Genomic DNA, 12,828 nt, shown 5'->3' with positions numbered 1-12,828 from the left:
GCTTAGCAATCTAATCCCAATCCAGAAAAGTTTGCTGGATCAAGGCAAGAGTGCTCGACACTTTGTAAGATTCAGCTCTTTACAAGGAGAGAAGAAAGAACTGTGCAGCACGCAAATCAAATTTGATCAAAACTACTTTTTTTTTACTAAAATTTTCAAAAAAACTTCTTACTTATGACTATCTTCTATGCAAGGTTGCCACCCATTTTGGTTACTAAACTGTTCAAAGAGAGGTTGCAAAAGATTTTATTTATAAATAGGGAAAATGGTGTTGTACTCCCAGTTCTCATAAAATGGTTGAACCAGTTTTGCTTAGATGTCTCCAGACTGATCCAGGAAAATTTCAACTATATGGATGAAAGTTTCAAAAAGTTCTGAGTAGGACTGAAAATACAGAACTTGAATGGTACATAATGCTTGGTGAAAATTTAACTAATAGTTGCTTCTTCTATGGGTGTACTGCACCAGGATATATTCATATATATTTCCCCCCCACACACACCATTTAGTAATTTGCCAGGAGGATAAGAACCCCTTGTGCTATATTCTACTGGGAGGTTGTTTTTTCAATACCTATCTTTGGTGTACTTTGATATGCAACAATTTTCTTTCCAGAACAATCTCTGAGGCAGGAATGTTCATAACACTTCTCAGTAACAACAAACAAACAAACAAACACTTCTATAGCAGTTCTATTACTGCCTATTGTTAAAGTTGCCCCCAACTTTCCATTATAAGACCTTAAACTTTAATTACATGGAATAAAATTTTCCATGCCAGATGTCTGCCTCACATTTTTTTTTGAGGGGCATGGTATTTCAGCCATTTCCAAGAACGAGGTTATGGGAAAATACATCATTTTGTCCATGATAAAACATTCTGGTGACCTTTTCTTTGAAAAGCTCTAGCGCCCCCATTCTTTGGAGCAGAAAGTTACTTACCTTATAACTGGAGCTCTTCACGATACATGGTTCCTATCTGTATTCCACTGTGAGTACACATATGTTCCATGTGCCTGAAACTGGAGAATTATTGCAAGCAGTTTCCGTTGGTCTGTGCCCGTGCCCCTGCTATTCTCATGCTCTACACCAAGGTATGGGGCAGGGTGGATTGACCACCTCACCAGTTCCTTCTCTACTACATATCTAATCATGGTTCGAAGAATAGTGGAAGGGTACTGGAATACAGGTAGGGGCCCCAAATCTTGAAGAACTCCAGTTACAAGAAGGTAAGTAACTTCCCTTTCTTCTTTGAGTGCTGGTCCCTATGTGCATTCCATTGTGGGTGACTCAGAGAAGAGGAGAATTTAGGAATATAGGTGGTATAACTGCTTGTAGAACTGCTGCTCCAAAGGATAAGACAGCAATAGAGTCTTGGGCCACCGCATAAGGTATTCTGAATGGATGGATGGAATTCCATGTAGCTGCCCTGCAAATGTCAAGCAGGGGTACCTCTTGAAGTGATGTCACTGAGGCCTTTTATGCCCTTGTAGAGAGACCCTTTTCCCCATGCAATGGAGGGATCTGTGCCAATTGATAGAGTAGGATACAACCAGAGATCCATTTAAAGACACTTTTAGAGGATACAGCTTAACCTCAGACTCATTCTGCAATGGCAACGAATAGTCTAGGTGATTTTCTGACTGGTTTCATTCACGTCAGGTAAAATGCCAATGTTTGACACATATTTAGGGAATGAAGTCTCCTCTCCTCACCAGAAGCATGGAGATTTAGGGGAAAAAACTCACTGGTAAGCAAATTTAAGTGAATTGACTGGTTTATGTGAAATTCCAAATTATCATAGGAGTAAGTTTCAGGTGCAGTTGTAGCAACATTTTGTCCTTATGGAATATTGTGTATAGTGAATCAGTCATTAGTGCCCTGAGTTCACTTACCTTTCTGGCCAAGGTGATGGAAACAAGGCAATCTTAATTGACAGGTGGGATGTGGAATACGTAGCTAGCAGTTCAAAGGGTGACTTAGTGAGTGTCAAAAGTACCAAGTTAAAGTTCCAATGACTGGTTGTTTGTTTGTTTTTTTTACTGGTGGAAAAAATTGGGTGAGTAAGGATTGAGTAACCATCCAATGGCACATAACAAGTGCTTACTGCCACTAGATGAAACCTGCAGTGAGCTAAGGGAGTGACCAATTATCTTGAGAATAAAAAGACAGTCTAAAACAGTGGAAATATCCACTCTCTCTGGATAGATATGAATTTGCTGGGCCCAGGCAGAGAAACATTTCCACTTGGCTAGGTAACATTTTCTGGTGGAGTCCTTTATGCTATTATTAAGAAGGGTTTGCATGGTTTCAGAGCAGGAACGCTCTAGGCTTCATACACATCCCAAAACCAAGCTGGCAGATGAAGCACCTCAGGGTTGGGATGCTTGACTCTGGCATTCTCATGGGTCAAGAGATTCAGAAAGGACCAGATGCTGATGAGTGAATGGATGACAGTCAGAGGAGGCTTGGAAACCAGAATTGTCAGGGCTGTTTGGGGGTGACAAGGATGAATCATGCCATCCTGTCAAATCTTCCATAGTAGTGGGATTGAAGGGAAGCCATGGCAGTATGAGATCATCACCTCTGGAGTGCCTGAGCTCCCCTGGAGCAGTTGCATTTCCTGTTGTCTGTGAGGTGAACAGGTCCAAAGGGGGAGGTTCGCATCTGAGTGAAAATGCTATTCACTGCTGAATCATGTAACTCCCATTCGTGATCAGTAGCGAAATGCTCGCTGAGGTTGTCTGCCAGCGAATTCTGTTTTCCTGCTGATAGGCCAATATGGTTCTTGATACAATAGTGCCATAAAGTGACTGCTTCTATACACAGGGGGATGCATCTCTTCCTCCCTGTTTACGGTTCTTTGACATTATGAACACAAGGTGAAACTGGATGAATGTCAGACTGTCCAGAGTTCCAGAAGTCTGATGTACATTCTGGTCTCACTGGGCATCCAAGCACCTTTCACCATATGACTGCAGTGTGGGCTCCCCAGCCTACCCGGGAGGAATCCATAACTATCATTTTGTGGAGTGCGGGGGATAAGAAAGGAATACCCACACACGTCATCTGGGAAACCAAGTTAGTGCAGTCCTTGCCCTGGTACGAAATGTCACTATTGTGCTGTATTTGCTTGGTATATATACTGTTTGGAACCCCTCTGGCTGCTCTGTTCAGTACCTCTGAAGCATCTGGCACCAGCCACTGTCAGAAGACAGGATACTGGGCTAGATGGACCACTGGTCTGACCCAGTATGGCCATTCTTAAATTCTTTTATGCTGAAGAGGTACCCACTCTATCACACACTATTGGAGAATGAATTCCCCCCTACTGGTGGAGGATCTACTTGTGAGAATGATTCCTGAAGAAGGATGGAGAAGAGGGTTTTGGAAGGGTTAGGGAGAGAAACTCAGTGGTATAAGTCAGAATGAATGCATGCACTTATTGCACTCCAGATGTGGGAAAACAGTGATAGATATCTACCAAAGGATGTGTGAGGACTGGGTGGAGATAGCACTGGTAGTGGTTCACAACTCCTGAACACCCCATCAAAAGTATCTTTTAGGTGGGGAGTGTGGTTGGGTTGATGTGCTTGACATCTAAGGTGCAAGGTCTGTCTTTTATGAGGCAGTTCAGAGGATCACACTGGTAAAACGGTTGAGGAATATGCCTTGGTTTGTAGGGATATTTGTGGTGTTTTCTCTTCAGGACTGGTATATATATACACCCAGGAAGTGGAGACCTTTAGTGAGTGCAAAGACTCCTTTGCTCTAGAGTAGATCTTCCAATCAATAGAATCATAGAATCATAGATATCAGGGTTGGAAGGGACCTCGGGAGGTCATCTAGTCCAACCTCCTGCTCAAAGCAGGACCAATTCCCAACTAAATCATCCCAGCCAGGGCTTTGTCAAGCCTGACCTTAAAAACCTCTAAGGAAGGAGATTCCACCACCTCCCTAGGTAACCCATTCCAGTGCTTCACCACTCTCTGAGTGAAAAAGTTTTTCCTAATATCCAACCTAAACCTCCCCCACTGCAACTTGAGACCATTACTCCTTGTTCTGTGATCGGGTATCACTGAGAACAGTCTAGATCCAGCCTCTTTGGAACCCCCTTTCAGGTAGTTGAAAGCAGCTATCAAATCCCCCCTCATTCTTCTCTTCTGCAGACTAAATGCCAGTTCCCTCAGCCTCTCCTCATAAGTCATGTGCTCCAGCCCCCTAATCATTTTTGTTGGCCTCCACTGGACTCTTTCCTATTTTTCCACATCCTTCCTGTAGTGTGGGGCTCAAAACTGGACACAGTACTCCAGATGAGGCCTCACCAATGTTGAATAGAGGGGAATGATCACGTTCCTCGATCTGCTGGCAATGCTCCTACTTATACAGCCCAAAATGCTGTTAGCCTTCTTGGCAACAAGGGCACACTGTTGACTCATATCCAGCTTCTGGTCCACTGTAACCCCTATGTCCTTTTCTACAGAACTGCTGCCTAGCCACTCAGTCTCTAGTCTGTAGCAGTGCAACGTAACAGCTGCTCTTAATAGGCATAATGTGCACCACTGTTACTACTGACATGTCATGAAATAATGTAAGAATCATACCAAAAAAATTGAAATGCCCAAATTTTCCAAAACCGAAATTCTGTTTTTGTTCCAATTTGAAACAAAAACAAACTTAGAAATATCAAAATTTTCTGTTAAATGGAAATTCCAAGTTTTGATCAGCTTTACACACAGACATATATGCAAACACATATTTTATAAAACGATAAAAGGTTTAGAAAACCTGATTTCTGAGGCAGAGTTAAGAAAAGGACATATTTAATCCTGAGAAAAGAAGATTGGGAGTGTGGGATTGAAAACAGTCTTCTAATATATTAAGAGTTTTTATAAGAAGGACTGTGAACAATTTTTCTCCATGTCCACGGACAAGAAGTAATTGACTTAATTTGCAGCCAGGGAGATTTATGTTAAATATTAGGAACATTTTCTATCTAAAAGGATAGTTAATTACTGTAATGGGCTTCGAGGTTTTTAAGAACAGATTTTTACCAAACATTTTTGTGGCGGTGTATGCATATCCCGTCTCCGGTTGGGGAGATAGTGGGTGTGCAGACACCATGGTTAATGTCTACCCGACTGTTTTTGGCTTCATCACACTGAGTTCAAGGGTCAGGTCTGGGTGGGCTAGTGGCCGGAGTCAAAACAGAGGCTCTTTTGTTCCTGGCAGTGTGGCCTAGCAGCCACAGTCAATACAGTGGCCCTTGAGTTCAGGACAGTATGGCCTAGTGGCCAATACCCAAGGGGCCGCTGCCATGGGGCTTGCGGCCTGGGTAGCGGGGCCTGGACCTACTCGATTCCACAGGGCCCCAACCCAGGGCCCTATCAGTGGTGAAGTGGTCCGCCACTGGGTCAGTGGGGAATCCCACTGAAACATGCTGACTCACATGGGTGGAAGATACCACTCACTCACCCTCCCTGGGTTACTTACTACCACGCTTCCTGAAGCTGCAGTCCATGAGGCATCGGTGCCTACAGGCTCCTTAGTAAGGGAAATTCCCTGGGGATCCACTGGGCACAGATTTCCAGTCCAGATCTTGGGATCTCTGGCTGCTACAGGCAAGAACTGCAACATCTCCTCAGCTGGAGCCTTTACTGAAGGTCCTTCCTCTCTGGCGGTCTGCCCAGACTAAGCCGGGATGCTCCCTTTTATACTAGCATAGCACTTGGAGCACAGTCTGAGAGTCAGGATTTTCTCCACCCATAGTGTGTGGTTAACCCCTTCTGGCCCCATGCGGGGTATGCACACCCCATCAAAACTCATCAAGGATGGTCTAGATATACTTGGTCCTGCCTCAGCACAGGGAATGGACTAAATCAGTGGTTCTTGAAGTGTGGGGTGAAGGCACAGTTGTCATCTTTCATGCAGTAAATAAGCACCCCGACTTTCACAATAAGCCAAAAATCAAACTAATCCCATTTCAAAACAAGGCCAAAACAAGCCAGTCTCTAAGAACCCCAACACTCTATGTGACTAGATCCCCCTGGCATGCAGTCTAGGATTGTGGTGGGCCCACTGTGCACCCCTGGCTCTCATGCCCCTGCTTGCTGGAAGCGAATAAAAAAAAAGAAGCAACAAGCAACAACCTACAAGCCAAAAACTAGCCAACAAGCAACTCACAAGCCAATTAAGCCAAAAACAAGCCCAATTTCCGTGTTTTTTCATGGGTTTGGCATGTCTGCAGATGCATGTTCAGGTTCAGGGCCTGCCCCCACCGGGGGGCAGGGGAGGAGAGGGGGGCAAATGACTGGGAGGGAGTGCCACACTTCCAGCCCCACTCCACCCCCAGACAAGCTCCGCCTCCAATCCCATTCAGTCCCCAGTTTTGCTCCGCCTCCAGACACAGCTCTGTCTCACTTCCTCTCCATCCCCAAGACCAGCTCTGCCCCCAGATGCAGCTCCACTCTGCCCCCTCTTCAGCTCTGCCCTCATTCCCTCTCTGCCCCCAGACCAGACTTTTCAAAATATGTTGCCCAGGCTACTTGTACTTTGTTTTTTGATTCACTGTTCACTATTTTTTGATTCACTGTCATCTATTTGCATGTTCATTTCTTCCCCCTTGTGAAACGTTGCCTCAGTCTAGAAATATACCTTAGCAGAGGAACAAGGAAAAATATATGTTGTCTTCCTTTTGACACCCTATCTCCTTTCTTTTGGCTTTCCTACTGCTTTACACGCATATATCTAACTCAATATTAGTGCTAACTCTTGAAGTTTGCACTTTTGAAAGAGAATGGTTTAAAACAAAAATAATCTCATATGGAATGCATAAGAATCACATTTTTGTTTATTCTTTCAGTACAAAAGAAAAACTAGTCACATACTGGCAATAACCTGTGTTGTCCACAGATGTGACAAAGAAAATGTAAGCAGATGGGACACATCTGCTAATCATAAACATTCCTTCATTAGTGTCATCAGATTTACTTTTGTGGTGTGTTTACGTTAAACGCATCAGCTAATGAGGACATTTAATTCATAGTGCTTATGATCTAGCCAATGACCTTTTAAACTAAATGCTGGTGACAACAGAAGGAAAACAATTAAAACTTAGATATGGTTCCATATATTCATGAATATATTATATTCATAATTTCCTTCATTTGACTTTAACCTGAGGTTACATTGGCTCAGTTACTTGTAATTTATCTTCACAATTGCATGCACAGCAGGTAAAGTCTTGTGCTTCAGGCTACATGATTTTCTAAAGGGGTCAGGATGAGTATTTTTTCCTTCATGTAAATCATTGCACAATTGATTACATGAATTGCTTTTTGTCCCCCTTTCTTTGAAACATCAGATGATGGTCACTGCACGTGTTGAAACAAGTGTTTGGAAAGCAAATCCAATGCTCTTCAACAATGGCTAACCCCAAAACATTAGGGAGTTGTGTAAATGCTGCCCCAACTTAACCCTACAATTGCAGGTGCATCAATAGTTAAGAAACTAAATGGACATCATTTGCTTTCCGCTAATGCCCTACATTTTCACGAAAAAAGGCAACGTATATTATTCTGTTTCACAATCAATGCTGTTACACAAGTGGCAGCCTATTACCATAAAGTCGTACAGAAAGCCGCTGAATAGTCAGTGAACAGAGACAGATATGAATTCACAAGCTGTGGATATAATTTACTATCCATGATGTGAGAGTTGTATCAAGGAAACTTATAGCATGGTGCAGGGACAATTAGGTGTGCAACCCACATACCAGCTAACGAGAGTTCTATATGCATTTTCCCACACACGGCTGTAATAGGCACGCATGGTTTTATGTGGGGTTGAATGGCATTATGTGATGTGAATTTCTATCTCCATATGAGACATCCTAATGGAAATTTTAAAGAAAACATTTTTTCCTACTGTGGGTGGAAGTAAGTGCTTTAAAATATCTCAAGACAGTTCTTCAGAACAGATGATACAAGAGTTGTATAATTCTAATAAATGTTCGTATTATGAATGTTTTCAAATAACCCATAAAAAATTAAGAGCATGAATAGTAACTACTTCAGTTATCAATTTACAACGGACTTCAGTGAAGCTTACACCTTACACCTGCTGAGGATATGGCTCTCAATTTCAAATGTTTGGGTCAGTTGTTTTTCTGTTTCCAGTACACAGTCATAATGCCAAAAACAATAATTTATCTGTGAATTGGGTATTTGTCACCTGATGGCCACAGCCTCTCTTTCAGACAATGTAATTAATATGGAATGAAAAATGTTGGCACCCCCTAGACCACCAGGTTTCTCCTCATCTTCACATCTAAAATATAAAACCCCTATCAGCCAGGTGTACTTTAAAGGGAACTGGTGTTCCCCAGGAATTTTACTGGAGTACTTTAAAGCCTTGCTGACCCGTAAATGGAGACAATTGGTGTAGTTGGTAGCAACTACTGGGCAAAGCCAAGGAGAACAAACGGACTGAGAAGACAAACAAAAATAGTACATGGAGAACAAGACCACCTGTGTGGTAGGCATGCTCAGAGCATGCTCAGAGGTGCTGCCTCCTGCTATACAGTTTTATCCCAGGGGGTAGGGCTCTGACATGGGTTCAATTCTCCCCTCTGCCAGATGTAGAGAATTGGGTCTTGTCCCAACCCTGAGGAATTCCCTTAATCACTGAACTGTGGAATATTCTGGATATTCTCTCTCAGTCTCTTTTGTTGGAACTGATCCACTGTGGATAAACAGCTACTGGGCCAAAAAGAGAATTAGAATGACTCTACAGCCCTGTGGTTAGGGCACTCCAATGGGTTACAGGAGAGACAGGTTCCGGCCTCTGCTCCAATGGATATTTAATTATTTACACACACTGGAACAGCTTCAATAGACTAGACTGTGCAAGACCCACCCCGGAATACTCTATTGCCCACCAGTTAGGAGACAAGTTCAAATCCCCGCTCCACAACAGGCAGAGGAAAGAATTGAAGACAGGTCTCACACAACCTGTGTGAGTGCCCTGACCACTGGTTTAAAGGTTATAAGTAGGCAACCCTCCTCCCCATTTTTCTTGAAAACAACTGACCTGGCTTAGGTGCCCAACTCCGGGAGAGGGCTCGTGGCTGTGAATCCAAGTGTGATTACGCATCTCCTTCCAGTCCAGATTTAGGCACCTGACTCCTTTTTAGGGGCAGGGCTTAGGGCTCTCCTTGGCATTTCCTACTGGTTAACTTCAGCGGCTCACTGCCTAGCACGCTGGCTTTTGTAAATCCCATTTTTGGGTTTTAACTCTCTCCATATATTGTATAGGGAGCCTGGGCACTTAATTCAGAGTTAGGAATTCCTCAGTCAGGTGCTGATAATTGCAACTCATCATTTCCCCTCCTGAATCCTACCTCTGAACCCTAGCAATGCGTGAACATTAGGAACATAAAAACAGCCATACTGGGTCAGACCAAAGGTCCAGCAAGCCCAGTATCCTGTCTTCTGACAGTGGCCAATGGCAAGTGCCCCAAAGGGAATGAACAGACAGATTATCATAAAGTGATCCATGCCCTGTCACCCAATCCCAGCTTCTGCAAACAGAGGCTATGGACACCATTCCTGCCCATCTTGGTAATAGCCATTGATGGACCTATCTTCCATGAATCTATCTAGCTCCCTTTTGAACCCTGTTATAGTATTGGCCTTCACAACACCCTCTGTCAAGGAGTTCCAGAGGTTGACAGTGTGAAAAAATACTTTCTTGTGTTTGTTTTGAACCTGCTACCTATTAATTTCATTTGGTGGCCCCTTGTTCCTGTATTATGAGAAGGAGTAAATAACAGATCCTTATTTACTTTCTCTATACCACTCATGATTTTATAGACCTCTATCATCTCCCCTCTTTGCTGCCTCTTTTCCAAGCTGAAAAGTCCCAGTTTTATTAAGCTCTCCTCATACGGAAGCCATTCTATACCCCTAATCATTTTTGTTGTCCAATGGCTGGGGTTTATCTGCTTGTTTGTGGGAGCTGGACCTTCTACACTTTCCTCCTGTTACACATACAGTCCTCTGTTTGGATATGCGTTAAGGTGACCACCTTCTAATGTTTTCACACCTTCATTACATTTTATAATTTAAATGTGCAGGCTTCATTAGTCCTTGCCATTGGAGGGAGGGGTTCTGCGTACTAGCTGGGTGAGTATAGTACGCAGAAACCTCCCTCCAATAGTAAGGACTAATGAAGCCTGAACATTTAAATTGTAAAATGTAGCCACCAGGTGGCCATGCTAATATGTGTGTGTGCACACGTGCTAGATGTCCCCCCCAGAGCAGTGAAAGTTTGGACTTAAACCATACTGTTCAATGGGGATGTTCACAGCTCTCAGGTATATTGTTGCAGTCTCTCTAGCCCATGAACGCTTATGTCCAAATAAATTTGTTAGTCTCTAAGGTGACACAAGGACTCCTCGTTGTTTCTCCTGATACAGACTAACACGGCTACCACTCTGAAACCTGTCTGCACACTGAGGCAGACATTATTGCATCAGTTATAGTCAGGTAACCCTTTCAAAACTTCTCCCCACAACAAGAAGGGTTAGATTTATTTTTTTGTGTAATGAAAGCTGAGATTCTGATGTAATCACATCGCTCTTGGGGCTGGGACTCAAGCCCTAGAAGCATGAGTATTGTTCAGATCCTCCACTCCGATAGAAATACAAAACCAATTAACCCGATACATATTCCCACGGAATCAAAGGTTTTCTGCCACAGAGTTAGTGTCAAGGGACCCTGCCTCTAGTTTGCTCCTTTAGGGCTTGAGTCAACATCCACTCAAGTCAATGAAAACGCTGCCCCTTCCACTGGTTTCTCTGGGTATCAGATCAGGCTTTTTGTGGGTACAGTGGATGGTTAGCCATTTACTCACAAGTAAAACCTCTTCCAATGAGATTGTTTTACATTTTTTACCACATCCTACACATTTTAAATTTTTCTGAAATCCCTACACACTTGGTGCAGTTCATAAATTAAAGATACACAACATAAAAGGCCTGAAATTGTTTGGTGAAAGAACCCCCCCAAAAACAGAAGTTTCTCTCTCTCCTCTCCATCGATTATAACTTTAATTTTCCCTACCCTATCTTGCAATTTTATCCGATTATCTCAGACACCGTCTTTTCCCTCTAGCACTCAAGTTTTCAGAGTGTCACTGTTGCCATTATGACTTCAGGTAACTTAGATTTTTGGTGTTTCCCCACTTCAAGGTTCAAATCCAGACTGATGTGTGAAGCAGAAAATGGAAAATCTGGAGGTATGGCATCATGCAGACAGCTAGCTTCAGAATACCCAGTGGGAGAGAAAGGGATCAAGTGTAGAACTCTTCTGTTTGACGTAGGTTTACATATACAAATAGAGAAGGCTGGTTGGATTGAAAGCAAAGTTAAGAGAAAGTTCACAATTTAAATCAAGATTGAATATCTTTCTAAAAGATACATTATAAATCAAACAGAAGTTATGGCCCTGATGCGGAGTTTACTAATGTGAGGTTCTATGGCCTGTGATTTGCAGACAGTCAGACTAAATAACCATAATGGTACTTTCTGGCCTTAAATTATATGAATCTATGCAAAGTAATTCTCTTTTAACATAGGGCATCCTATCTTGGATATAGGCAGCACTACAGAGCATTCTGGTTAATAGATGCATACCATCATCACCACTTACAGCTAGGTCAGTCACAGGAGCTGTCACTATGGAAAAAGTGAGCATTTACCCTTAATTACCACACAGTGGTAACAGAGCTACCACAGTTTTTCTCATTCTACATTCACCCACTCATAATTGACGTGTGAGGAAATATCAGATACTGCAAAAGAACAAATACCATGGAAAGGTTCAAATCCATTAGGCTAGTATTGATGAGACAGGAGATTAAGCTATTATTTCTCTTGTGCCACTCCTTGGGTTGACTGAATCATACTTTCAAAAAATCTCATTGTACTGTGAAAGAAAATAACTTACCTGTAACCACAGCCGGTCACCTGAATTTGTTTTACCATTGGCAGTGCACTGAAAAGTGGCAAACTGTCCGGCATTGACTTCCACACTCTGAAGACGCAGGAAATGGGGGGTTTTGGCTGATGGATGAGAAAAAAGGATAGCGTTATTAACACACAGTGTGACTGGGATGGACTGATACTAGTTTATTAAATATATATGTTTTTTAAATGTTCCAGTAATAAATTTACATTGGAGAAAAAAAGTGCTAACAAGTGTTTTAAATATTTGATTCCAATTGTAGAAGATACTACAGTCTTTTAAGTGAGATTCATTCCATTGTGCATGTATCTGGGATACAACAAAAGAAAAGGGTGCTATCTTATTGTTCCTGCTGTGCAAATTATCTTAGCTCAGCAGCCCTCTTGTATTAACACTTCTATATTAATAAAGATTATACTGAAATCTAATTGATGTTTTGAACAAAAACATATTAGCTATTTATACTAGCAACAAGACAAGAACAGTAAAAAGTTAAATTATGTTGTCAAGGAAACTACTTTTTCCTTTTAACTAGATACAATGTGTGTAGATAATGCATTTTAGCATGATTGTTTGGTATGCTACAGTTCTAGCATAACATTTCCACCAAGAAGAGCTATATTCTTTAAAGACAGCTCTTCTGAAGAATATTGGAGGAAAACAAAACACAGTAGCTGCTGCATGCTGATACTTATTTCCAGTTTAGGCTGGGAGAACATCCCCAATAACAGAAAAGCAATGTGTCTGTAAAGCTCTTTCAGTAAGACACCTATATAAAGGAGAATTATCTCAATTTCACCTAA

At 42.3% G+C, this 12,828-nt stretch overlaps 1 protein-coding gene and 1 long non-coding RNA gene across 10 annotated transcripts in view; one reads left to right on the top strand and one right to left on the bottom strand.

Annotated features, from left to right (window-relative positions):
- The window catches only part of PTPRM (protein tyrosine phosphatase receptor type M), a 726,112-nt gene that overhangs the window by 423,167 nt on the left and 290,117 nt on the right, over positions 1 to 12,828 (bottom strand). For all 9 annotated transcript variants that reach the window (XM_045005637.1, XM_045005638.1, XM_045005641.1 and 6 more), the window contains exon 5: positions 12,008 to 12,123. In XM_045005637.1, the coding sequence (XP_044861572.1) occupies positions 12,008 to 12,123 (116 nt within the window). The remainder of the gene's footprint in view (positions 1 to 12,007; positions 12,124 to 12,828) is intronic.
- The window catches only part of LOC123363973, a 55,905-nt gene that overhangs the window by 26,329 nt on the left and 16,748 nt on the right, over positions 1 to 12,828 (top strand). The gene's annotated exons all lie outside the window — the stretch shown is intronic.

Source organism: Mauremys mutica, chromosome 2 (assembly GCF_020497125.1).
Source record: "Mauremys mutica isolate MM-2020 ecotype Southern chromosome 2, ASM2049712v1, whole genome shotgun sequence".
Classification (NCBI taxonomy): Eukaryota; Metazoa; Chordata; order Testudines; family Geoemydidae; genus Mauremys; species Mauremys mutica.
This window is presented reverse-complemented; position numbering and strand designations above follow the sequence as displayed.